Genomic DNA, 25,023 nt, shown 5'->3' with positions numbered 1-25,023 from the left:
GCAAAAGGGGACTCTTTTTCTCTAAATAAAATAATGCATCAACTAAATATCATTTCATTTATTGTCTGGCCAATTATCCGGATCTACTCAATCTATTTCCCAAATTGCCGTGACTACTCGGACTTTTGTACTCTGCTCGACTTGTCTGGTCTTTATCTTTAGACTATATTTCGAATATCGTGGTTCCCTTACTCTTGCAATAGGACAAGTTACCAAAAAATACTACTGTTCTTTACATACTAAACCATAAAATCTAGTTTTGTAAGAATACTAATGTACTTAAAAATAACAGTCTCTGGTCATATCCAAATAAGGAGAAAAAGACAAAAATCCCAAGAATAAGAATAAGATATGCAAATAACCATATATGGCAATGAATGCAAAAACAATTACCATAGATTGTCATCTGAAAATTAAACCAAATTTTAGAGAACGATTAGTTAATCAATTAATCAATCTCCAATACACAAAAATTACCCGTGCAGGTCCGGGTGTTAAAAGAATAGGCCTGCAGCAGCGCTAAGCTTGTCGTAAAAGGCGACTAAATAGTGCTCAGAACCCTAGCCGGGGGCTAGGGCGCTCTGCCCACAGAGCAACTGGGATGTGTGCCTCAGGTGGTGGAATGGGGTACCCCTGGCGTGTTACATGCTGGGGTTGTCAGACTATAATACGGAAAACCTGACCGCAAACCATAGTGGTGCACCGTGTTGGGAAAGATGCCACGTTCCTTGCACGTTAAAGAACCCGACTGTGGTATTCTCCCGGAGTAGGAACCATAGGGCTCCGCCGCAGGAGGCTAAATTGCCCGACCCTACCCACCTCTCCCTATTTCCAGTGGCAATCAAAATTTGTCGACCCTATTGTCCTTGTGTCCCATCCCTTTTTCATTTCATCATTATTTCATGTTCATTTTATCATCAATTTCATGTTCATCGTCTGAATATAGCTGAAATATTGCTGCTCGGACGTTAAACCCCAACAAACCAAACAAACCAAACCAATACACAAAATGAACATAATCTGAAATGTAACAAAGGAATAATTACCTACAAAGAAAGATAACTCTACTTTAAAATTTGAGTATAATAAGAGTAATCAAGGGAACCAAGGTTATAGCGGTAATCAAAAGAATGTAATCCAGGGACAAAGACCAGACATGGAAAACAGACATACACAACAAAGAACATATAGTAACTAAAATCATACATACAAAGTAACAAAAGTAAATGAGCAACTCGGACTCCACTAAAAATTGGGAGCATGGACCAGGTGCACCGGTAGGGTAAACGTCCTCTGCTTTTCTAGAAACACGCGCCGAGTTGCTCCCAAAAAGTCAAGTCCGGGCTAGACAAACGAGGAAAGGAAAACCATGACCCGTTGAATAAATTAGCTTTCATGGTGCTGATGGATACACCGTAACGATCCACGAGTTCATGATGGCGACCATAAAACTTCTGTAGTGATGGCTTTAATCTTGTAGCAACATAAACATGTTCCAGAAGCCTATTTGTTAGAGTTCTAGCGCGATATAAAAAGTCTGCGTACTTTCGGCAAGCTCCGGCATAACGTACGAGTTGTGATATGAACACGTCATACGCAGGAGCCGAAGGGATGTTGCCACAGATGAAAGGAAAGTTGACAATTCTGAATGAAAAGTCATCACGTTTGTAGTAAAGTTTGGTCAATAGTTTTCCTTTACCATCGATTTCTAAGTGTGGGTCAAGATATGAGGCTGACTTCACAGGTCTGTAGTATCCTTTATCTCAAGTTCTTTTGGGTAGATGCGATGTATCAAATCCCCGAAATTAGGCTTGTTTAAAGATAATACGTCATCTATATAGCGGAAACTGAGATTGAAGGATCTAGCCAAACGATATTCTTTCTTTCTGATCAGATCAGCTATAAAGTCAGCCTCATAAGAGTGTAGGAATAGGTCATCAAGTAAAGGAGCACAATTTGTTCCCATTGGAATGCCGACCGTTTGTTGAAAAACATGTCCACCGCACTGGACAAATATGTTGTAGATTAAAAATTCCAGCATATTGTAAACATCTTCCTCTGTATATTTGGAAGATGATTTGGAATTATTTCTTACAAAGTATGAGGAATCTCTACCAAGAACTATATATTTGTATCTAGGTGTACCATCTTTTTTGGAAAAACAACGATGTATAATGTTTTTATGTCGGGATTTTAACTGAGTATGGGGAATAGAGGTATACAGTGTTGAAAAATCATAGGTTTTAATGCTATTATATTCAGATAATAGTCTTGAACTGATTGTCTCCAAAAGATCTTTCGGATTTTTCAGGATCCTCATTGAATTAATACCACTATTGTATAACTATAACAAATCGACTGGATGCACTAACTATCAACACTATGATGAAAATTAAACATACACAAATAATTCAAATGTAAATATAAGAAAACAAAACACAATTGATAAAGTCTATTCCGTGAACAAATGGATTAACTTACAACATTACATCCTTGTATGTAACACTTCCACACAAGACGTACAGGGCGTAGCTCCCTATGTACGCAAAAACGCACTTCCGTACACATAGAAAAATCAGCAAATAATAAAAAGAACGTCTTTTGCTGTAGAATACCAGTCTAAGGTGTAAAAGAGTAATAAAGGGAACCAAGATTCTAGCGGAAATCAAACGAATGTAATCCAGGGACAAAGACCAGACATGTAAAACAGACAAACACTACAAAGAATATAAAGTAACTAAAATAATACATACAAAGTAACAAAAGTAAATGAGCAACTTGGACTCCATTAAAAACTGAGAGCATGGACCAGGTGCACTGGTAAGGTAAGCGTCCACTGTTTTTCTATAAACACTCCGAGTTACTCATAAAGTCAAGTCCGGGGTAAACGAAAGAGGAAAGTAAAACTATGAGACGTTGAACAAATCAGTTTTCATGGTGCAGATGGATACACCGTAACGATCCATGAGTTCATGATTATGACCATAAAATTTCTGTAATGATGACTTCAATCTTGTAGCAACATAACCCTGCTCCAGAGGCCAACTTGTACGTATGAGATATAGATATTTATTACATGAAAGATGTATGTTTGTTTCATATGACCTTCGAGTCTCGTTCTCGGTTTCGCTGGCGTATGTCCGTCTGCCTGTTGCATTTACATTTTTATGTCTGTCCCAATTTAGGATTGTCTTGTCCCTCTGTTAGTCTTTTTTTTTCTACTAAAGTTTTTATTTCATGTTGTTGATATAGTCCGAAAATGCATGTACTAGTACAATGTATTTCGCTGGGCCTGTGTGCAATGTTATCCTTTGTTGTGAGGCTTTCCTCGGCGGAGCTGCTGTTCATTGAAGACATGTCACGTTTCTTGCCATGGTTAATATTTTTCACCCTGGTTGTTCGCAGCTACAGGCTATACATGGGTGGAAACAAGGATCGATGAAAAATTGAAAAAGCTCACTGAAGCCTCCTACTTAAGGCAGTCAAAGTCATTGAAATTGAGCGTATCGAAAAGACAACATTTAGTTCAGTCGGAGCCTTAATATACTCATATATCAGTCAAAATTCAATCTGAGTCTAATGAATTATATTTTTTCTAACAGCAATTGAAGTGCCAGAAAATGGTAATCGGCCCCGACCCCGTGTCGTGATGCCGGCTCTCCTAATGTGGGTGAGATCCTAATGATTTGTTTTGAGTACACATCATTTAGGCCTAGCTACGCCCCTCACGGAATCTATTGAACCTCAGTACATTATTTCTAAAAAGAACATTTTATTAGAATCACAGTACAAAATCAAGTCACTGCTTACTGTCACTGCACTGAAGTAAAACTCAATCATTACTATATTATATGTCAGACTTGCAGTCCCGGGTGATACCATGAAGCTTAGAAGAATGAACTCGTCCTGATATGCCGTATGCTAGGGTTTTTTTATCTGAAAAAAAAATGAAAGTCAATTTACTTAATGAATTTAAGATTGTTAAAAGACTTGTATCGTAATTTGAGGAAAGGTTGGCATTTAATTCCTTAATTTCTAACAAATTAAAATAAATAATTACAACATACATATCTTCAAACTTTAATTGTGTAATATTTTTATACAAAGTGGCGAGATTTGAAAAAAATCACTTTGACTGTGTATTTTGTTGCTTTGGAGCCAGATGCAGCCTTCCAGTAGTGTGAGGGTTTCCGCGTCGTTCATTGAAGACCCATGGGTGGCCTTTGGCACGAATTTTTTTCATCCCGGTGGGATTGTTTGACATATTCACCATGTTCATTATTCTCATATTTGATAAAATCTTGCATTTGTCATTGCAACTAAGAGCCTCATACGCCTGCAGGTTGTATTTTTCTACCTTAATAGTGAATATGTATCGCACCTAAGTAAATACGTATACCTGAATAACCTCAATTAAAATATATATACAGCGTGTTTCGTTCTGAATGCACGTGATGCAATTTCCATAAAAATAATATATCTTAGGTGTTTAACAGAATCGATACGGTGTGGATAGAGATAGATGAAGCAATAATGATAGGAATACCTCTACCCTCATTTTTAGAAGGTGACGGCAACACTCAGCATGCAGAGCAACCATATAACAAAATTTGGAAAATAAAAAAGAGAAAAAAAATCAACATATTAATCAGTTCTATGTTTCCTATCATATTTTATAAACTTCGAGTTTCACTTAATACATCTTGCTAAGAGAGGATGTTTAATCACAGGGGCTTTGTGCATGGTATCAAGCTCCTGTGACGGTATGACATACACTCCTTGTACAGATGTATATAACACTAGAAACATACACATACATGTATTTTGCCTGTTACGTGCTAGGTGTTTGTTTTTGTCTATAATGAGTTAGCATGATTGCAGATTGTTATTTTGTAAAACAAACTTTCTTTATAAATGGGGTGGTAGCGATCAAAAATAGAATTCGTCGATTTATACAACCGGAATCAATTAGGCTTCCGTATCCGTTCCAGGTTATAGAAATTTCAATCCGGAAGTAGAAGGACAAATGCGTTCCCAGATTCAAAGTTAGCTATTAAACTGTTTATTTTTTGTAATTTCCAATGGATTCTGAGATCGAAAAAGAAGCTGAGCAGTATGACAAATTTCATATCTGGCCAGCTATTTACCAGGTTTGTTCTTTTCTTTGTTTTTCTACAGTAACTTGATATCATTCTTTCTTGACACATGTGTCTTTTTCGAAAACAAAAAAAAAAAAAAAACACTAGCGTATCAAATCTTGTTTCTTGTTTTCCGTGTGTTAAATTATAAATAATAATGGAAGAAAAATTACGATTTCAATTAGACGCTTTTTGTTTACACAAGAGACTTAAATTTGTCTCAATTAGTGATGTTGTCCCGACATTTCTGCACGGATCTTTCATGTGTTTTAACAGTGTACCAATCCCTGTACAAGTATTTCAAACTTACCAGTGAGACCTGTAGTATTTGATGTATGACAAATCAGGAAAATCACCAAATCCATATTTTTAATTCATAAAAAGTATAATATAAATGTACATGCACAAATCTAGGCATAATCTAGGATTCAGTGAATAGGAGAAGTGACTTCTCCCTTCCTGGAGTGATAGGGAGAAGTGAGTGTGGAATAGGGAGAAATCATATTTCACCGCTAGAATATTTTATCGCATTGATATGAAGTTGTATCTCAAGGACATGTATTCTAATAAATAATTAACAAGTAAGATATGTTTAATACTGTGATTTCATTTTCTATACTTGCAATGAATAAGTTCATGTATAATAAGTAACTTTAATTGAATATAGTAAGTGATAGATTGTCATTGAGAACTTGTTTCTTAAAATAACATGTTCTTAAAGTCTAAGAATGGTCTGCACCTTCATGTGGTCTCTTCCTGAAATGGAAAAAGATATTTTTTTTGTAAATCCTCTCTGTTCTGACATTATGATGAGTATGCTTGTATTTTAATTGATACAAAACACAAATCAGTCTGTACGGACATGCATGTACATGTATGTTTACATATACATTGTTTAGTGAGATTATCTTCAAACAATTGAGTTATAATTTAAATTGATAAAGGAATGACTGCATCTTTATATGCCATATTGGTGGTCTATTATCCAATAAATTTCCCTGATTTTTTTTTTATAAATGATAATAGTTAGCTTAATTATCTTTATTTTTGCCTTATCAAAACATAGTATCACTTCAAACCCACATGCACTCATACACATAACTGTTATCCAAGCTGAATCTCATAATTGTCTTTTAAAACCATTGAAATCACTGAAAGAGTCTCTCTTTGAGTAAATAAAGTAATTGTTGTCATCAAATTACATATTAAATATAAAATCAAGGAATACAAAATATACATGTACCTTACCTTTTGTGATTGTTTTCCTTTGATTTTGAACTCAGTAACTTGAATATGTTTCATTCAAATAAGTTCTGCTAATTTTATCCACTATCCAAGTCACTAGAAGGGGTGAAATATTGTCTGGATTGCTTGGAACTGATGAAAATTAAGTGAACTCCTTCCAATGCAAGTTTTCTTTTTGTTATGAAAATTGCCGCCATTTTGGTTGTTTATTTCCTGTAAGGGCTAGAGTTACATGTATCTCTCTTTGGTCAAATTTCACAGCAAATTCACTTCTCTTTAAAGAACATGAGCTGGCGACTTTTAACTAGTTTTAAAAATTCTTGGCGAATTTAATATTATGCCCTGCATGTACTTTTCTCACAATATACAAATTGCAAACAGTAGATGTATTTACATGTACAAAATGTAAGTAAGAAATTACAAAGTTGAAAAACGACACAAGTCTCTATTGCCCGATATTACTACATTGTACATGTATACATTATGAAATCACATACACTGTATCTACATATATTATACATGTGTGTGTGTGCTTTCTCTGCTGCATGCTACCAAGAAAAGTACCCCATAAAAATGAACTTTCATGTCACATTTTGTGTCAAATTACTTGAAACAAAGGAGAGGTGCACAAAATATTCATTTGTAAGTATGTTAAGTGTACATATACATTTTGTTCTTTATTTATTACATTGAAAACTGTCTAAACCAAATCTGTTTAATATTAATTTGTTAGATTTAGGCAGTTTTGGGGTTCACACAAGTGATGCAATTCGAAAATGAAGTGAAATTGATATGATTGGACTTTGAATACATGTATGTCTGGTTTAGATATTCATGTAACTGGTTAATTCAGAGTTCAGTTTAGACTAGTTTCAGTGTATTGAATATTATGTAGGATTGATGGATTCTTACTTGTAATGTTATATTTTTTTTTTCATTTCAATTACATTTGTACTTGTATTGCTTTGCTCATTTGTTTTGTTTTGTTTGCAACTATTTTGTAAATGTTTAGATGTCAGTTTTTTCTCATAGAGTTACATGTGCAATATACATGTAATTGCATATGATGGAAATCTTTTACTTTAGTAACTGCTATGAAGGAACTACATATGCATTTGTACATGTAGGATTGATCAGGTAACAATTAGCAGAATTTTTGTGTCTTTAAAGAAAATTTGGAGTTACGCATTGTACAATGTACATGGAATAAAGTGTTATCATGTTTCAAAATATTTTAAGTTTTATAATTTTTGTTTTCAGGAAATAAAGATTGAAGCTGCAGAAATTGCTGCTGAAGAAGAATTCTCAGTGAAAGATGCCAGACATCCCAACAATAAAAATAGGAACAGATACAGGGATGTTTATCCATGTAAGAATGATAGGTCTTTTTCTGTGAGTCTTGGAGAGTACAACCAACCTTTTTGGGGTTTTTAAATGAGTCCACGCATTAACTTCTGACCATTTTGAAAAAGTTCTGCCATTATAATTGATTACCAACTGCTAGTGACTAGTCCATTTCCATATTGCCAGCACATTGTAACGTCAGTGTTTAATGTAAGACATCCATATATACAATGTACAATGTCCATGAAATTATTTCTCTTAGACTTTGATAACATAATATTGTTACTGGAATAAACTTTCATCACATACCCAGTTCTTACTTTTCAAGAGCTGAGAAAGTAGTAAATTTTAATCTCAAAGCATGCACCAAAATTGGTGCACTAAAACCCATGTCTTTGATATGGGGTAAGCTCTGATGCCGATGGTCACAGCTTGTCTGAGACATCAGAGCAATCTCGGACTAATTTACATTGTACCTAAATGTATGGGTAAAAACATTGTACATGTATACATGAACATTTTGTAGGAATGCTTGTTACAATGTACATGTACAAATGTATTTTTTGTTTGGGCAGTAGGCATGAGTGCCAAAGATTGTAAGTCTAATGAGTAAACAGAAATTTGTTCTTGCTCTTGGCTCTAGGGATAAGATATTGTGTATTCTGATTATTTTCAACAACTAAATGATGATCTGATAATTGCGAATAGGATTTGCATGTAAATTTCCCAAACTCACCGAGATAAAGTTATATATATGCTTTATATGTCATTATAATGAAGTTACATTGTAAGTGATGTTGCACCTTAACATAGACCTGAGAGTAAAAACAAATAAAGTTTTACATCTGAACTTTTAAAATTAATTACAGTCAAACATGCTTAAAGAGACTTTCCAAGGGAGAGCAATATCATGGTCAAGTGGTCTTAATACACAGGTTAATTTACATAGAATGCACCAAAAAGGGATTTTATAATTATTGTCTTTGAATACAGGTGTTTGTTAAAACAGGTTGGACTGTACTGTGAAAATTACATTTGTCAGCACTCTCTACTTGATAAATATGAGCATCATAATATTCAAGTTTCATAAGATCATACATGTATGACAATATATGCAAGAAATCATATTCAGTTTTGTGAATGGCACAGAACTTAATATTATGGATATACAAAATGTACATATTTTGTCATTGTTTCTTTTTAGATGACCACAGTCGTGTTAAGTTGGAGAAATGTCCAGATGACTATATTAATGCCTGTCATGTTCCTGTACCAGAAGCCAATAGGAATTATATTCTAGCACAAGTAATTATGTTTTTATAGGCGAATACAAATCAAAAAGTAAATTTGTGAGCCAATAGGAATTTAAAAAGAATTTTTTGTATATGTGAAAAGTTCTTTGTACATTAAAAACTCACTTTTGGCATACATTTACATGTACATGTATGAGTGCCAATTACAATGTACATCCATTTAAGGAAGGTCACACCGAACAGTTTTTCCTAATTATCTCCCCTTGAAATTGTTTTCTAGAATATTCATGTTTGCATTTGCCTTTTTTGAATGTACATGTATGTAAAAAGTTTCTTTTGAAATAATAAAAAAATAAAGTTTGAATATACAAATATACATATTTCTACAAAATTACAAGGTGCTTGAAAACTATGCTCTGTGAATTGGGATTATCAACATAAGGCATATTTGATTTTAAAACAAGTTGTTGCATGTGTTAAAAATAATAAAAAAAAGATTTTCTGTCATATTACATTTGTACACATATTAGCTTATAAAAATATTCAAGAAAATGTGTTTTAATGAATATACTGTATGTAATTTTGCTTTGATAAATTGCTTGTATTCATAAGTAAATTCAGATCATCATATCAAGATGCTGAAACTAATCCAATTGAAGGTTAATCGTGAAGTACATGTAAAGGTATTGGATAAATGAACATAAGGATGTAAAATTTGTGTCCTTGAGGATGTACATGTAGTTCCTAGTCAGATCTAAAATTAGATTGGGCTTCCTGTTCATTGTGGTTTGTTAATGAGTTTATGTAAGGCAAAAAAAAAAATTTCTGTTTCCTGTTACCCTACTTACTCTGTTCTTGGTGCCTACCCTAAACATTTTATGGTCATTTTGGTTTGTGAAAGCACTGTTAAAAGTCTAGACTATTTCCCTATTAACTTAATATAAAATGTTTTTGAAAAAAGAAAAAAAGATTTCCCTACCTGCCTACCATATTTGCTTTTGCTGGTAACAGGAAATTATTTTTTGGCCTAATCTGACCTTTCATACCCACTGTATTGTACATTAATCAGATAAAATAGATCATGTTGATATAAATGTCACTTACTTGTATAATATTGTATTTTCCAAGTATTTAAGTATCTGAACTTTCCCATGTACATGTATTTTTTCCTATCAACTTTCTTGTGAAAAAATGTATTTGCATGTACATTGTACATGTACTGTGAAAGTACTTTAATTCGTGGATACCAATTTTCGTGGATAAGTGAAGGAAAACAATTTTGTGGATTCTTGAATTCATGGTTTTTAGGTTTTCAGTATACACTTTAATGGAAATCTCCTTTTCGTTGGGAACCAAATTTCGTGGTTTGGCTTACCCACGAAAACCATGAAAATTGGTTCCCCACGAACAATAATACTTTCACAGTATTATACCCACACCATTTTGTTCGTCTGTCCATCTGATACACTTTCTGTAACATATTTTGTCAGCTTTTATTGGGGAGAATGCTTAGAATTTTAGATTTCTTTTCCATGATCACGTTTCTGGCTCATCGACTTCCTGTTTTCCCTATGATTTTGTAATATTTTATACCCCACCACAGGAAGTGGCGAAACATGATCAGTTAGCATTGAACATTACTCAATTTCCGATTTAGGCACAGGGGCTTGTTACAAGATTATATAGGTCATATACTTTTGCATGGCCCCATTTTCTATAAATATTCATTGCCAGTTGTTTCATCTGGTTCCCGGGGTATTATCATAAGTGACCCAAAGATAGCTAAAAAGAACCTCAACTAAAAAAATTTCATACACATGTCTATGTGTGTTTCTTGCTTGTATGAGAATTCGAAGTTTACATTAAAAGATGAAATGATCGGTTAGCATTGAATTTACATGTACATGTATGTAATATTACCCAGTCTCTGATTTGAATACAGGAGCTGGTTACATTTGACTATATAGGTCATATACATTATCAGGGCTCTGATATTTATATATATAGCCATTGCCAGTTGTTTAATCTGGTTTCTGGTAACCAGTTGTTTTTTATTGAAATCATTCCAGTCTTCATGGTTATGAAGAGTAATCATATCAAGGGAACCAAGATTCTAGCAGAATCTGATTTTAGAACATATCGCATTTGTGCTATTTCGGATGTTGAAACTAAGCCAAAATCAGTGACAGAGAATATTTGAGGATTAGCAAATTCGAAGACTTCAGTCTGATTTTAGTTGTTTTTACCTCCAAAATGTTTTTTTAATGAATTGGAGTTATCTTTCTTTGAATATTAAAGGATTCTTTTTGGGAATTACGGAACATATATATCATTTAATGTCCCATTAGATGCCCTATTTTTAGATGATTCATAATGGAATCTTAGTACACAGTTTTCTCAGCGTCTACTGGAGAGAATGCTTAAATATTCATATTTTTTTTTCTTTTTTGCTTTTGCAAGATGACTTGTTCTGGATCTTCCCTGTTTCTAGTTCCTTGTTCTAGTTCATCCACTTCCTTTTTACAGAAAGACAGTAATTTTTAAATTTTTTTAGGTAATTGGTATATTGCTTTCAAGATAGATTTAAATTTTCTAAAAACTTTAATCTTTGCACAATCTGAGAGAGAGAGAGAGAGAGAGAAATTATCAGTACAAAATGGATCAGTACACCATTGAGTCCTTGCAAAGTTTAATTATCTTTCATCTGAATAGGATACACTGCATATGATTGGTTAACCTAAAACTAGGGGATAGGTACTACTGTTTTTTCTATAAGTATAAGTATGATAAAGCAATATATAAAAAGGAAGTTAAATGTTGTAAATATTGTTCATTGTACATGTACTGTGAAAGTACTTTAATTCGTGGATACCAATTTTCGTGGATAAGTGAAGGAAAACAATTTTGTGGATTCTTGAATTCATGGTTTTTAGGTTTTCAGTATACACTTTAATGGAAATCTCCTTTTCGTTGGGAACCAAATTTCGTGGTTTGGCTTACCCACGAAAACCATGAAAATTGGTTCCCCACGAACAATAATACTTTCACAGTATTATACCCACACCATTTTGTTCGTCTGTCCATCTGATACACTTTCTGTAACATATTTTGTCAGCTTTTATTGGGGAGAATGCTTAGAATTTTAGATTTCTTTTCCATGATCACGTTTCTGGCTCATCGACTTCCTGTTTTCCCTATGATTTTGTAATATTTTATACCCCACCACAGGAAGTGGCGAAACATGATCAGTTAGCATTGAACATTACTCAATTTCCGATTTAGGCACAGGGGCTTGTTACAAGATTATATAGGTCATATACTTTTGCATGGCCCCATTTTCTATAAATATTCATTGCCAGTTGTTTCATCTGGTTCCCGGGGTATTATCATAAGTGACCCAAAGATAGCTAAAAAGAACCTCAACTAAAAAAATTTCATACACATGTCTATGTGTGTTTCTTGCTTGTATGAGAATTCGAAGTTTACATTAAAAGATGAAATGATCGGTTAGCATTGAATTTACATGTACATGTATGTAATATTACCCAGTCTCTGATTTGAATACAGGAGCTGGTTACATTTGACTATATAGGTCATATACATTATCAGGGCTCTGATATTTATATATATAGCCATTGCCAGTTGTTTAATCTGGTTTCTGGTAACCAGTTGTTTTTTATTGAAATCATTCCAGTCTTCATGGTTATGAAGAGTAATCATATCAAGGGAACCAAGATTCTAGCAGAATCTGATTTTAGAACATATCGCATTTGTGCTATTTCGGATGTTGAAACTAAGCCAAAATCAGTGACAGAGAATATTTGAGGATTAGCAAATTCGAAGACTTCAGTCTGATTTTAGTTGTTTTTACCTCCAAAATGTTTTTTTAATGAATTGGAGTTATCTTTCTTTGAATATTAAAGGATTCTTTTTGGGAATTACGGAACATATATATCATTTAATGTCCCATTAGATGCCCTATTTTTAGATGATTCATAATGGAATCTTAGTACACAGTTTTCTCAGCGTCTACTGGAGAGAATGCTTAAATATTCATATTTTTTTTTCTTTTTTGCTTTTGCAAGATGACTTGTTCTGGATCTTCCCTGTTTCTAGTTCCTTGTTCTAGTTCATCCACTTCCTTTTTACAGAAAGACAGTAATTTTTAAATTTTTTTAGGTAATTGGTATATTGCTTTCAAGATAGATTTAAATTTTCTAAAAACTTTAATCTTTGCACAATCTGAGAGAGAGAGAGAGAGAGAGAAATTATCAGTACAAAATGGATCAGTACACCATTGAGTCCTTGCAAAGTTTAATTATCTTTCATCTGAATAGGATACACTGCATATGATTGGTTAACCTAAAACTAGGGGATAGGTACTACTGTTTTTTCTATAAGTATAAGTATGATAAAGCAATATATAAAAAGGAAGTTAAATGTTGTAAATATTGTTCATTGTTAGTATTAGTTAGATCACACTCAATTTTTATCTTAATTTAAAGTATACTTCTACTTGTATGTTACTTTCTGTACTTGAATCTAAGGACCCACTAGAGTGCACCAATGCATGTACATGTACATGTACAGTTGTAATGCTTTTATTTTTTTCATGGTGTATAAGTAAGATCACATATTTTGCTGCTTTTTTTTCAAAACTGAAATTCAGTCTCCTCTGCAGATCTAATTAACATGAACTGATTTTTTTGTAATGAGAATTCTCAATTTGTGCAAATCACACTGTTAAGTTAACTACATATACATATTATGATGGATATGAGAATTTTCACTGATCACTGCTCATTAAAAATCAGCCAACCTCCCTAAATATACTAATTTACAAAAAGATGTTGGGTTTAACATTGAGTAGATAGGGGTGTAATAGCATTTCAGTGATATTGTTTGCCTTAAATTACCCCTGAAATACATGTAAGGCTGTTTCATTTGATGAAAGTTTACCAGTTTGTCCAAAGAATGGCTAAAGAATAATGCCAAAAAAGATAAACTTTTTCCCGATTGGTAGTCTAAAGGTAGGATATGGTGTTTGTGCTCAAAATTACACTGATTACATTTATGTAATTACCTGTCCCTGTAAGAATCAGACAGTAGCTTAAAACATGGTATGAGAAAACCCAATTTGACTATTTGCACCATCAGAATCAAGGAAAACAGACATGATTTTCCATATCATGCTGGACCATTGAGTTACAATTTCTTTGAAATGCACTGAAAAATAACATTTCAGTGGCAGTTAACTCTGTCAAAAACCTCATTTTTCTAAGATTCTGTTGAATAATTTCTTCACAAAGCTAGTGATGCAGGGATCCAATAGTGGTATTTTCAACTAGAGAAAGTATCCTTGAGTGATTGTCAGATCTGTGGGGTTTTGACATGCATGTTTTTGATTTTTTCAATTTTGCCTGATTCTTACAAACGCTTACACTTAAATACTTATGACTTGTATTTTGCATGACATCCTATATAGAATTGTTCATTTTCATTACAAATTCAAGGTTTTGTATGGTTATTCCTAATTTCTCAATTTAAAGAAATGATGCACATTTTCCCAATATAAAAAAATTGAGGTAGTTTTGGAAAAGGCTAACAATATCACTATGCTTTCAGTTTTAAATAATTTAATTTGTTTATTTCTCATGTTTGCAAGATAGTTTATTTTCCATAAACTAACTTGGTACTGTGACTTCATTAACGTCGGGGCCTGCAGTCCGCAATTCAAATAATTTCAATTCAATAAGGCATAGATCAAAGGGCATATCATCAATTAGAAATTAAATTAGAAGGATTGGTTTTTTAAAATTTTTGACCAAGTTATGCTCGTGTAACTAACTTTGGGGCAGTTTATGCTTGTCCATAAACCATTTCACGGTTCATGAAGTGTAAACTACCCCAAAGTTGTATATCTCACATAACCTAGTCAAAAAGAAAAAAAAAACAATCTTTGAATATTGTTCTTAACAAGTGATTGCAAAAATGCTAATCTTCAATGGTTACAATTTTTATCTTGAAGCAAATGTGTTTGCCATTACAGAGTATCCGTAGTTTCTACAAATTTTCACTTAAAATTACACTCTGGATTATGAATCTTTCCATACTACCCGTGTTCAACCACACAACTTTCAGGACTTTTTTTTATTTTGATAAAAAATAAAAAATACAGAATGTACTTCTGTTTTTCAGGGTATGTTAGAGCACACCTCAGGTCATTTAATTCTATTCCTATTTTTTAGGGTCCATTAGAACACACTTCAGGTCATTTTTGGCAAATGGTCTGGGAACAGAAGAGTAAAGCTGTTGTTATGTTGAACAAACTTATAGAAAGTGGATCAGTAAGTGCATGTAGTTACAGCATTAAGAATGATTAAAGCATAAAATACATCAAATCTTTTCTCTGAGTTACAGAACTGTAATCATACATGTACTATTTTATTTTTATTGGTAAATTTCAGATATTTTCCAGAAGTTTTGAATTTGCTTTACATGTATGCTGAAACTTGCCTAGTGGTAAATGCTTAATATGCATATTAACAAGTACTTATTTTCATGATGAATTACTGATTATTAAATTCATGAAAAAAATAAAATAAGTACAAATACAGTATCTTTTTTCCATGTTTGAAAAAAATTGCATAACTAACAAGTTAGCATTTAACCATGCCTATAACAATTAGATTTTGGAACATGTTTTATAAGCATAAAAGTTTGTTCAATATTTGGTTCAGACAGTTTTTCACTATTCAGATTCAACAAGTTTCAAATTACGCTTACTTCACACAGCAGTTCAGGAGGTCAGGCATGGATTAATAGAAAGAGGAAGAGAAGTTTGAAAAACAAATTTTTGCATGAAAACTTAATTTTTCACGATTTCTACCCTCAAAATTATCTTACCTTGCTTCACTCAGTCTTCTATTCCTATTTGGAAGTTTTTCTGTAAATATTACTTATCTAAAGTAATATGATATTTTTTCCATAATTTTAGAGGAAATGTCACCAGTACTGGCCTCTAGGGGAATATTACAATGATGATGATGATATCATATATGAAGATGTACAGATGAAAATCACATATCTTGATGAAACAGACTATAAATACTATATTGTTAGATCTTTAGAGCTGGAAGATCTGCAGGTAGGCCATACATTGAATAAATGCAGGAACCCAACAGTTTAAAACCAAAGAAAAAGGAAATTTTAAGTGCAACAGCCAGATGCTAATATCATGTATTTGTTTATAGTTAGATTTTATACCTTCAATAAAATTGAAATTATTTCAGAATTTCAATGTGGTTATTGAAGCTGCAAATTCTTACTTGCAAAGATTGACTACATTATGCTTTTAATAAATATGTTGCACAGTGATTCTTGTTCATTCTACATGTCAGTCAATTTTATGTATTATAGCCCAGTGCTCCTTGTTCATTCTACATGTCAGTCAATTTTATGTATTATAGCCCAGTGCTCCTTGTTCTTTCTATATGTCAGTCAATTTTATGTTCAGAGTATGATAGCAAGTGTTCCTTGTACATTGAAGGAATCACTAAGAAATAAGCTGAATAAAGACCTTTTACTATTGAACAAACTTTATTAAATTAATTCTATGTTTTATGTATATTTACAGACCAATGAAACACGTGAAATACTCCATTTTAATTATGTCACATGGCCTGATTTTGGTGTTCCATCATCACCGACTGCATTCCTCAAATTTCTGACAGCTGTAAGAGAATCTGGTGCTCTGGATCCTGACACTGGTCCTGCTGTTATACATTGTAGTGCGGGCATTGGACGGTCAGGAACATTCTGTCTTGTTGACTCTGCTTTAGTTGTTGTGAGTGCTGTATTAATATGCATTTTTATCTATTTAGGAATTAGTCTTACAGGGGTTCAGATATATGTAAGCTTTCAGAGTAAAAGGTCCTGGATGTTTTTGCATCCTAAATGAAAGGTCCACTTGGAAAAAATGATAATGCTTAAATAAGATTAAATGTAAAGTTTTGTTGGTCCAAGACTTAGGTAAATGAAGTTTCAATGGTCCCGCAATTGATGATAAGAGTACTAGAATTAGGACCAGTGTTAATTTGAAACCCTGTTTTATGTCATGTACACGCTACTACTGTGAAACATATTGAAGATTATTTAAGTTTTTCCATATCTATACCATTACTACCTTGAGTCACCAATATTAACCTGTGACCTTGTTCAGTGTTCTACATGACTTATGGCATGTGCTATAGAAAAATAGCATCATGTTTTGTTGTAATACATGTATATGTTTCATTAGTACATCTGGTTATATTTCAATGTCAGTCATAAAACATCTTCATTTGGGTTGTGTCTTTGATTGTTTTTTCAAGGCTAACATGGATATCAGCATTCTAGACATAAAGGATGCTTTAGGTTTTCCCTTTAACATGAAGGTTTAAAAATCTGTAATTTGAAAGTCACACCAGAAGAAAGTGACATGACAATGAATTGAAAAAAAAATCATACAGAAATTTAAAAACATAACCTTCAGTTTTGATCAATTATTGCACTGAATAATAGACTCTTATTGAAAGCTTACTTCACTTTTTGCTAAGGTTTTTTTTTGACAATATTTTTTAGTAAGCACAAATAAATTGTTTTATTGGAATATTGATTAAGCTTTCCTTAGTTTTCCTCCATCATTACCTTTCAAAAAAGGTTATAAACTCTCTTGATTATCTCCCTTTTTGTAGATCGAGAAGCAACAACACATGGACTGTATAGATATAAGAAAGATGATATTAGATATGAGGTCTTACAGGATGGGCTTGATACAGACAGCAGATCAACTTAGGTTCTCTTATCTTGCCATCATCGAAGGGGGAAAGAAACTCTTGAACAAAGAACAAATATCTACGATTGATGTCTTAGATAGTTACATTGAAGAAGAGGTAACAAAATAACTATAGTAACATGTAATGTAGATATGACAACACCCTATCAGCTAAATTCTGATTAAAAAGACTATATATATCATATGGATTGGACTTTATTATACCCTTGCTCTGTAGGAGAATGGGTATTCTGTTTTACCTGTGTCTGTCATTTTCGTGACACTTTTTTTTATACCAAATTGTCAATTTCTGTAAATCACGGGATATTGATATTTTATACAAAACTTAGTACAGGTATACAGAATCTTGAAATGCATTTTTGTACTGGTATGAATCTAATTCCTGTTTGCCTAAAAATGTTGAATTTTCCTCATTCACTGGTAATGTTCAAAATTTTTGTTAATTTTTTTCTTGGCTACTATCAACTACAGGTTTGTGATTTATTGTACTGAGCTTCCTATAGGGATGTTGTTTCATGGGATGTGTTTTTGTACTCATATGACAGCTCAGGCATTAAACCTCAACAATCAATCATGTACTCATATGACATCTGCTTCCTGTTTGCCTAAAATGTATTTTCCTGATATCATCATGGAAAGCAGGGGTATTACTAGTGAGCAACTGTGTTGATTATTTACTTCACAGCATTGATTTTCATAGTTTACTTGAAGATATATGTATTGTGACAAAATTTATTGAAAAACACTGATATTGGTTGGTAACATCTGTATTCCATTTTTTATGTCTTACATAATACATAAATGGTTAATATTTGTTCTATTTACAGAAATCAGATGATGAGGCTCCGCCAAAACCACCAATACGGGTAGAAAGTTTACCAAATAAAAAAGAACCCCCACCCCTCCCACCCAGGGATGGATTACAAAGTACAATCAATAATGTTGAAGGTTTAAATACAAAAAGCACTACTGAGAATAGGTATGTACAAAAATTACAGCACCCAAAATATATGGTATGGCCATTGATTTGTATTCTATCAAGAATCAAGATCAAGATTTACTTGGTCCTGCTTCAGTAATCAAAAGTGATGTGATGGGTTTTCGACTTTATTTACTAATTTTCTTTCAACTTCTGGATACATGTGTATTGAAATGATTTTTTTAATTAAATAACACCTTATCAGGCATTTGTCCTGAATGTCTCCAAATACTGAGGTAATTTTGGCCTCAATTTTCTCAGCTTTTACTTATTCAATGGATTTCAAAGGATTGAGTATGCTTAGTGGTGTTTTGGGACTCGCACAGAATTTTGTTGCAATTATCTTGGCTCCCAGTGGATTGATTGATTTCCAAATCGGTGTAACTGTATAGTTTTATATAGATGATGTGTATATTGTTAGTGATTTTGGATGCATTCATATCATCTGTTTGATTCTTGGAACTCCATTCTTCACTTTATGCGATGATAAGAGAAATTTTTTGTCACAAAAACTTTTGCTGCCACTGGTTGAATTGATTTCAAATGTGGTACTTGGTTTATATGGATGGTGCATTTGTTTGAAGTGATTTTTATTGCTGTTCAGTATCAACTTCCTGTACGTGTGGGGAAATACTCAGCACAACATGTTTGACCACCTTACTATAAATCTAATGACAAAGTCACACATTCAGATATATCAATGTTTTGTAAAATTTGCTAAAATAATTTTAGTAGAAAATTTTGTATATTTTTTTACATTTGCATTGTCTGCACAGAAGTAAACTTGGTAAATCTTTATAGATTACAATTGATTCATGAAAATTACATAAAACTTTTTTTTTAAGTATGTGCAGTTTGTATTTGGTTCTTTTATACTTGAAATATGAAGAAAAAGAAATGAAAGTGAATGGTTATATGTATATTGTTTTAGTGACAGCCAGTTGAAGAGAAGAAACCGGGAAGAGAGAAAGAAAAAAACAGAAGAACAAGTCCGAAAAATGAAAGAAAAATTAAGAAACAGCGAACTTTCAAAGAAGAGAAAGTCTTATTTTAAACCAGTTGCAATTGGACTGACTATTTTGTTAGGTGGAATTCTCATGTATACTATTTTTAGACAAATAGGTCATGATAAAGGTTAATAATCAGGACAAATTCAGGTGTAAACACAAACATTGTTTTTTTATAGAATGAATGTTATGGTAATGCTTGTTGAATTATTATTAAGATGGCCACCATTGTTCACAGGGAATATCTTCATCTATTTAATACACTTTCTCACAAGTATATGTATCTGGCATCTGTGACATGCACTTAAGAAAAATGATGTCAGAAGAATTAAAATTTGTAACCAACAGGCCTGTTCCTGCCGATAAAGCTGCAAATTACTACTTCATGGATTTTTGTAATTTTAAACATTTTGCTGATTTGTTAATTGTTACTCGCTAATTATGAAAGGTTTAATGAGAAAATGACTAATGGGATGTTCAAATTTTTGTTGATTTATTTAAGTCTTGTTTAACGTGTTCCGTATACTTACTTTACCTATTACTGTACATGTATTTACTAATATTAAGATTGAATTATTTAATGTAAAGTAGTGTTATATGTTAAAGGAAAATATTAACAAAATTTGCTTGTACACTTGCTACTTGAAAATTCACCCTTCATTTTATCATTGATCATTATGGAAAAACAACAAACAGGGTGGGGGTTGCTATGAGGTAGATTTTGTATCTAACAATGTTAAAGTTTCTCTAAGTATGGACATTTCGCAGGGTGATATTTTCATGATTTGCAAAGTCAAAGTTTTTGCATGTATGTAAATTTTGGGTCAAATGTTTTGATGTTTTAAACAAAACTAAACAAGGAAATTATAGTGTTTGGATTATTTTCACAGATATTTTATGAATGTGAATTTTTTGAAAATTACCCCAATTCTATAATTTCCACATTTACAGTATTTCAAATCATTATTTGAAGTTAGGCCAGTGTTTAATAGTTATATTTATATCATATTTTGTTAAATTCTTTCAATTTATATTAATATAAGGTAAGAACTACCTACTGATATAAAGAGCAATGTCATTGTCAAACTCTGAAAATATCTCTGAACTTATGTGTATTCTATTGTACTTAAACATATGTATAGTTTTTCTTCTGGAATATGTATTTAAACCTAGAAATGTCTCCTTATGAACAAATTCTTAGTCAACAAATGGTTCAGTATAGTTTTGCTTATATTTTTTTATATAATATCTGGTGCTTTCTTTATTGTACAATGTTTACATTGTTTCTATATTCTCTAAACTGAACCCTGAGTAATCCAAAAAACTGTCTAAACTGAACCATGAATAATCCAAAAACCTGTCTAAACTGAACCCTGAATTAACCCAAAACCTGTCTGAGTCAGACACTTTGAAAGTCCCTTTATATCAATGTAAATGTACTTTTAACCTGGGTATTCCAAACACCAGTCTAAACTGAACCCATTTTAACCAGTTAATGGATTGATTATGAGGCCAACTAAAAATTATTTCTTGGTTAGCAGACCCTCCTACATCTAGTTTGATGGTGCTCCATTAGAAGTTTGCATTCCCATACACAAGAAAAATTGCAACATATGTTTTAAAAGATGTGAAAACATTTAGGACAGGTGTGGAAATACATAATTTTGTGCCAATAAAATATCATGGAAACATTTTTTTTCCAAAATTATATGAAAACCAAACAGTTTTCATACACTTAAGTCAATGTGGAAGGCATGTAGTTATGGATGATTTCCTTTTATGAATTTATTTATTGGTCCTAAACATGTTTTTCATATGTTTTTCACGGTGGTCCTTAACATGTGAAAAACACATGAGCTACATATGGTTTTAATGCATTTTCAAAACATATGAAAAACATAGGTTGCAATTTTTCAAGCTTATTGAATAAGCCAAAACTTTACCTTGATAATTGTATTTTTTTCTGGCTACAAACAATGTAAAAATCACCTTCATCACCTTTTTGGGCAATGAAATGGTAAAAAAAAGAAATCACCTGTAATTAATATTATTTAAATTTAAAAATAGACTAAGAACCAAAATATTAACTTTAATGCTCCTACTGTAATTTGACCAATGATATGATTTAATTTTATTTATTCTGTTCTCATAAAACTTAGATTTTTTTGTGAACTTGTTGTTCAATAGTTCATCAAGCTGTACACTGGAAAATGTGCCACACATGAGAATTATATGGTTTGAAATATATGATCATATGAAACAAACATATCATAATCATATCTTTAAGTTTACATATGATTATCACATGATTATTATATGATAATTGTATGTTTTCACAAACATTATTATCATATAATAATCATATTATTACCAATTAGCCTCATATGGTTATCATATATGACACATTAGGCTGTGTAGATCTGAAATTTTTATCTGTGGACAAAAAGCAAAATTTATTCAGCACATTTCTATGTTAGAATCCAGCAAGTGTTGGTACATCTATAAAACAAAAGAGCTTTATTCAATAAACACCCTGGAAATGACCCTTGATTCAAATGATAGTGCTAACCTTGGGTAGACCCAAGGGACCCTGGCTTATGCTTTAAAAGTGTGATTGATTCTATATAAAAAAATTGGAAATCACTGGACACCCAAATCTTTAGGCCAATTGGCAGAATGCCCCTTCCCAAAATATCTGGATCCACCACTGTGTTGAAATTGCAATAAAAAAAGGCTGATTTAAACAGAAAAAATGCAGAAACAGTCTTTACCATTTTGGGTAGCACTGTGAAGAGTGAAGGGATTGCCTGCCTCTCCATCAAATGTATTTCAACAAAAATCTACAAAGTGTTTGCATGTGTCACTGTTACTGCAGGACACACCTGATTATCACATAGGTCTGTAAAAACATACATATAATTGTTTGATTTCTCAAAATGATTGTTTTTTTTATATTGTTCATTGATTGTTTTATAGGGTTGCAAAATTATATTAAAGTTAAATATATATTCATATATTGTGAACATTTTTTTAACTTTAGCCAGTAAATGTGCTGTATACAATTCAAATTTTGATGCATACTCAGTTAAACCTGTCTAAACGAAACCCTGAATATCCAAAAACCTGTCTAAACCAAACCCTGAATAATCCATAAACCTGTCTAAACCAAACCATAAATATCCAAACACCAGTCTAAAACCAAACCATTAATATCCCAAAATCTGTAAACCAAACCCTGAATAATCCAAAAACCTGTCTAAACCAAACCCTGAATAATCCCAAAACCTGTTTAAATCAGACCATGAATAATCCCATATACCTGTGTGAACTCTTTTTAAAGTCCTGTTATATCAATTTGAATGTACTTTGAATCTCAGTAAATCAATTACTTGTCTAAACCAAGTCCAAAAGGGGTTCAGTTTAGACAGAATTTACTTTATGTTTGTTTTTATTCTGGTACCTGAACTTCTAATTCTTATTATTCATGAACAGTAAATAAATGTCTGTAATCTGGATATCACGATTTATGGTGGTGTATTCCCTTCAGATAGAACTCTTGAGTAATTTTCAATATTTTTTATATGGCCAAAATAAGATATTTTATTTAGGGTTTCTCGCTCCAACATTATTTTTTAGTTCTGAGGGACATGAAAATTGCAAATGTTTATTGTATTTTGGATATTTACACACTTCTACATATTTTAACATAATAAATGTTAAGTTTCAGTCTTTGTAAGAATCATGCAAATTCTGTTATATGTGTTACACCCCCAAAAAAGGCTATACATTTTTATTTTTGTTACAAAAATGCTTTACAGGACTATATGACGAAATGTATAATTATTCATTCCAATCTGTCTGCTCTTAGGAGATATCCACATTGAAAATTCAACAGTTTCTACTGGATTTTAGTGTCATTTAGAGAGTTATCTCCCGTAATTTGGAATTCTACAGTACATTCTATATAATTTTTATCTCCTAAGAACAAGGGTTATATGAAAAGCCACATGTTAATTTCTCTTTACTATAACATTTTACACAAAACATCTAAAATAAAAAAAAATGTTGGCTTTCCAACCATGAATCACATTTTGCATGATTCTTATCTGGAGTGCTACTTAACAACATAAACTTCTATACATTCACTTGAAAAACATGATAAATAAGTAAGTAGGTTTTTAGTTAATAGTTACTTTACTTTGATGCATAATTCTATTACAGTGTACCATTGAGTACCTGATATAAAACAATACATTTATTTTTTTTTAGTTCAGCAGTGTATTATATGATGCTTAAAGAAGGGTTTCATTGTACCAGTCAATTTTTGTACTGCAAACTTAGATTAAGAATTTTTAAAGGAAAATAGGCTATTCTGTCCTTCCATTTTTATTGACAAACTGTTGTTGTTAAGGAAGATAATTCTTTTTTTTAAATTGAAGGTAACTCATGCAGTATATTTTTTTAAAATAATGTGCATGGCCTACTTTATGGGATAAATATTTAATCACTTGCTATGTGGCACAGATGTGACACTTCAACAACGAGAGGAACTTAATTAAGTACATGTCTTTGTAAGAAACATGCGATGTGGGCAAAACCTGAAACATGCTTGTAAAATCCTACAGATCTGACAATTTGATTTCATTTCAGAGAGGTCTCCTTTATTTGTAATGACCAATATTCAATCTATGCTTCACTGGATATATTGTTAGAAAATAGCAATTTTTTTTATGGATTCCTATGCTTTTTAAAATGTTTATTTGCAGTGCATTTTAATAAAATTATAATTCATTTTACCAAAATGATATAAACAAATCGTGTACATGTAGTGAAATTACACTTAGTGGTAGATTATTTAATACATGGTTCAAACACTGTCAGTTTCTTACAAAGACCAACTCTTACAGTTCAATATTTTGTTAAGTATGTCAATTATTTAAATATGTAAAAAGCTTCAGTTTAGTTATAAAAAGTCTAGAGAAACTGGTTTATTTTACAATGTACATCAATAAATTGTACTATTATTTTTAAAATGACTATTTTTGATTATCTAGCCTGAGATAAAATTTAGTTGACTCTCTTGTGGATGCATGGTTTCTTATCCATATTTTGCTGCATTTTAATGCCACTTCAGTTGAATGTTTTCTCCCTTCTTTGTTGTACCTCATGTTGATGTTCTAGTTGTGTATGTTGACAAATTGGGCTTGTTGAACTGTATTGG

The 25,023-nt window shown here is 32.1% G+C and overlaps 1 protein-coding gene across 1 annotated transcript; it reads left to right on the top strand.

Moving 5' to 3' along the window:
• Positions 1-4,984: 4,984 nt before the first annotated feature.
• LOC148618108 (tyrosine-protein phosphatase non-receptor type 2-like) lies at positions 4,985-24,835 on the top strand. Its single transcript, XM_088585975.1, has 9 exons — positions 4,985-5,150; positions 7,644-7,752; positions 8,932-9,032; positions 15,229-15,327; positions 15,978-16,127; positions 16,617-16,826; positions 17,716-17,913; positions 18,644-18,795; positions 19,727-24,835. Exons 1-9 carry the CDS (start codon positions 5,082-5,084, stop codon positions 19,932-19,934), a joined length of 1,296 nt encoding a protein of 431 aa, XP_088442101.1. The 5' UTR covers positions 4,985-5,081; the 3' UTR covers positions 19,935-24,835.
• The last annotated feature ends 188 nt before the right edge of the window (positions 24,836-25,023 follow it).

Source organism: Perna viridis, chromosome 5, assembly GCF_037379345.1.
Source record: "Perna viridis isolate PV_CMFRI_1.1 ecotype Kerala chromosome 5, ASM3737934v1, whole genome shotgun sequence".
Lineage (NCBI taxonomy): Eukaryota > Metazoa > Mollusca > Bivalvia > Mytilida > Mytilidae > Perna > Perna viridis.
This window is presented reverse-complemented; position numbering and strand designations above follow the sequence as displayed.

What these genes read in the sequence shown, in the direction of transcription:
- LOC148618108 (XM_088585975.1), top strand. Translation starts at nt 5,082, where the DNA reads ATGGATTCTGAGATCGAAAAAGAAGCTGAGCAGTATGACAAATTTCAT. An exon ending in ATACAGGGATGTTTATCCAT is followed by an intron (nt 7,753 to 8,931) that starts GTAAGAATGATA and finishes GTTTCTTTTTAG; the next exon opens with ATGACCACAGTCGTGTTAAG. An exon ending in GGAATTATATTCTAGCACAA is followed by an intron (nt 9,033 to 15,228) that starts GTAATTATGTTT and finishes CCTATTTTTTAG; the next exon opens with GGTCCATTAGAACACACTTC.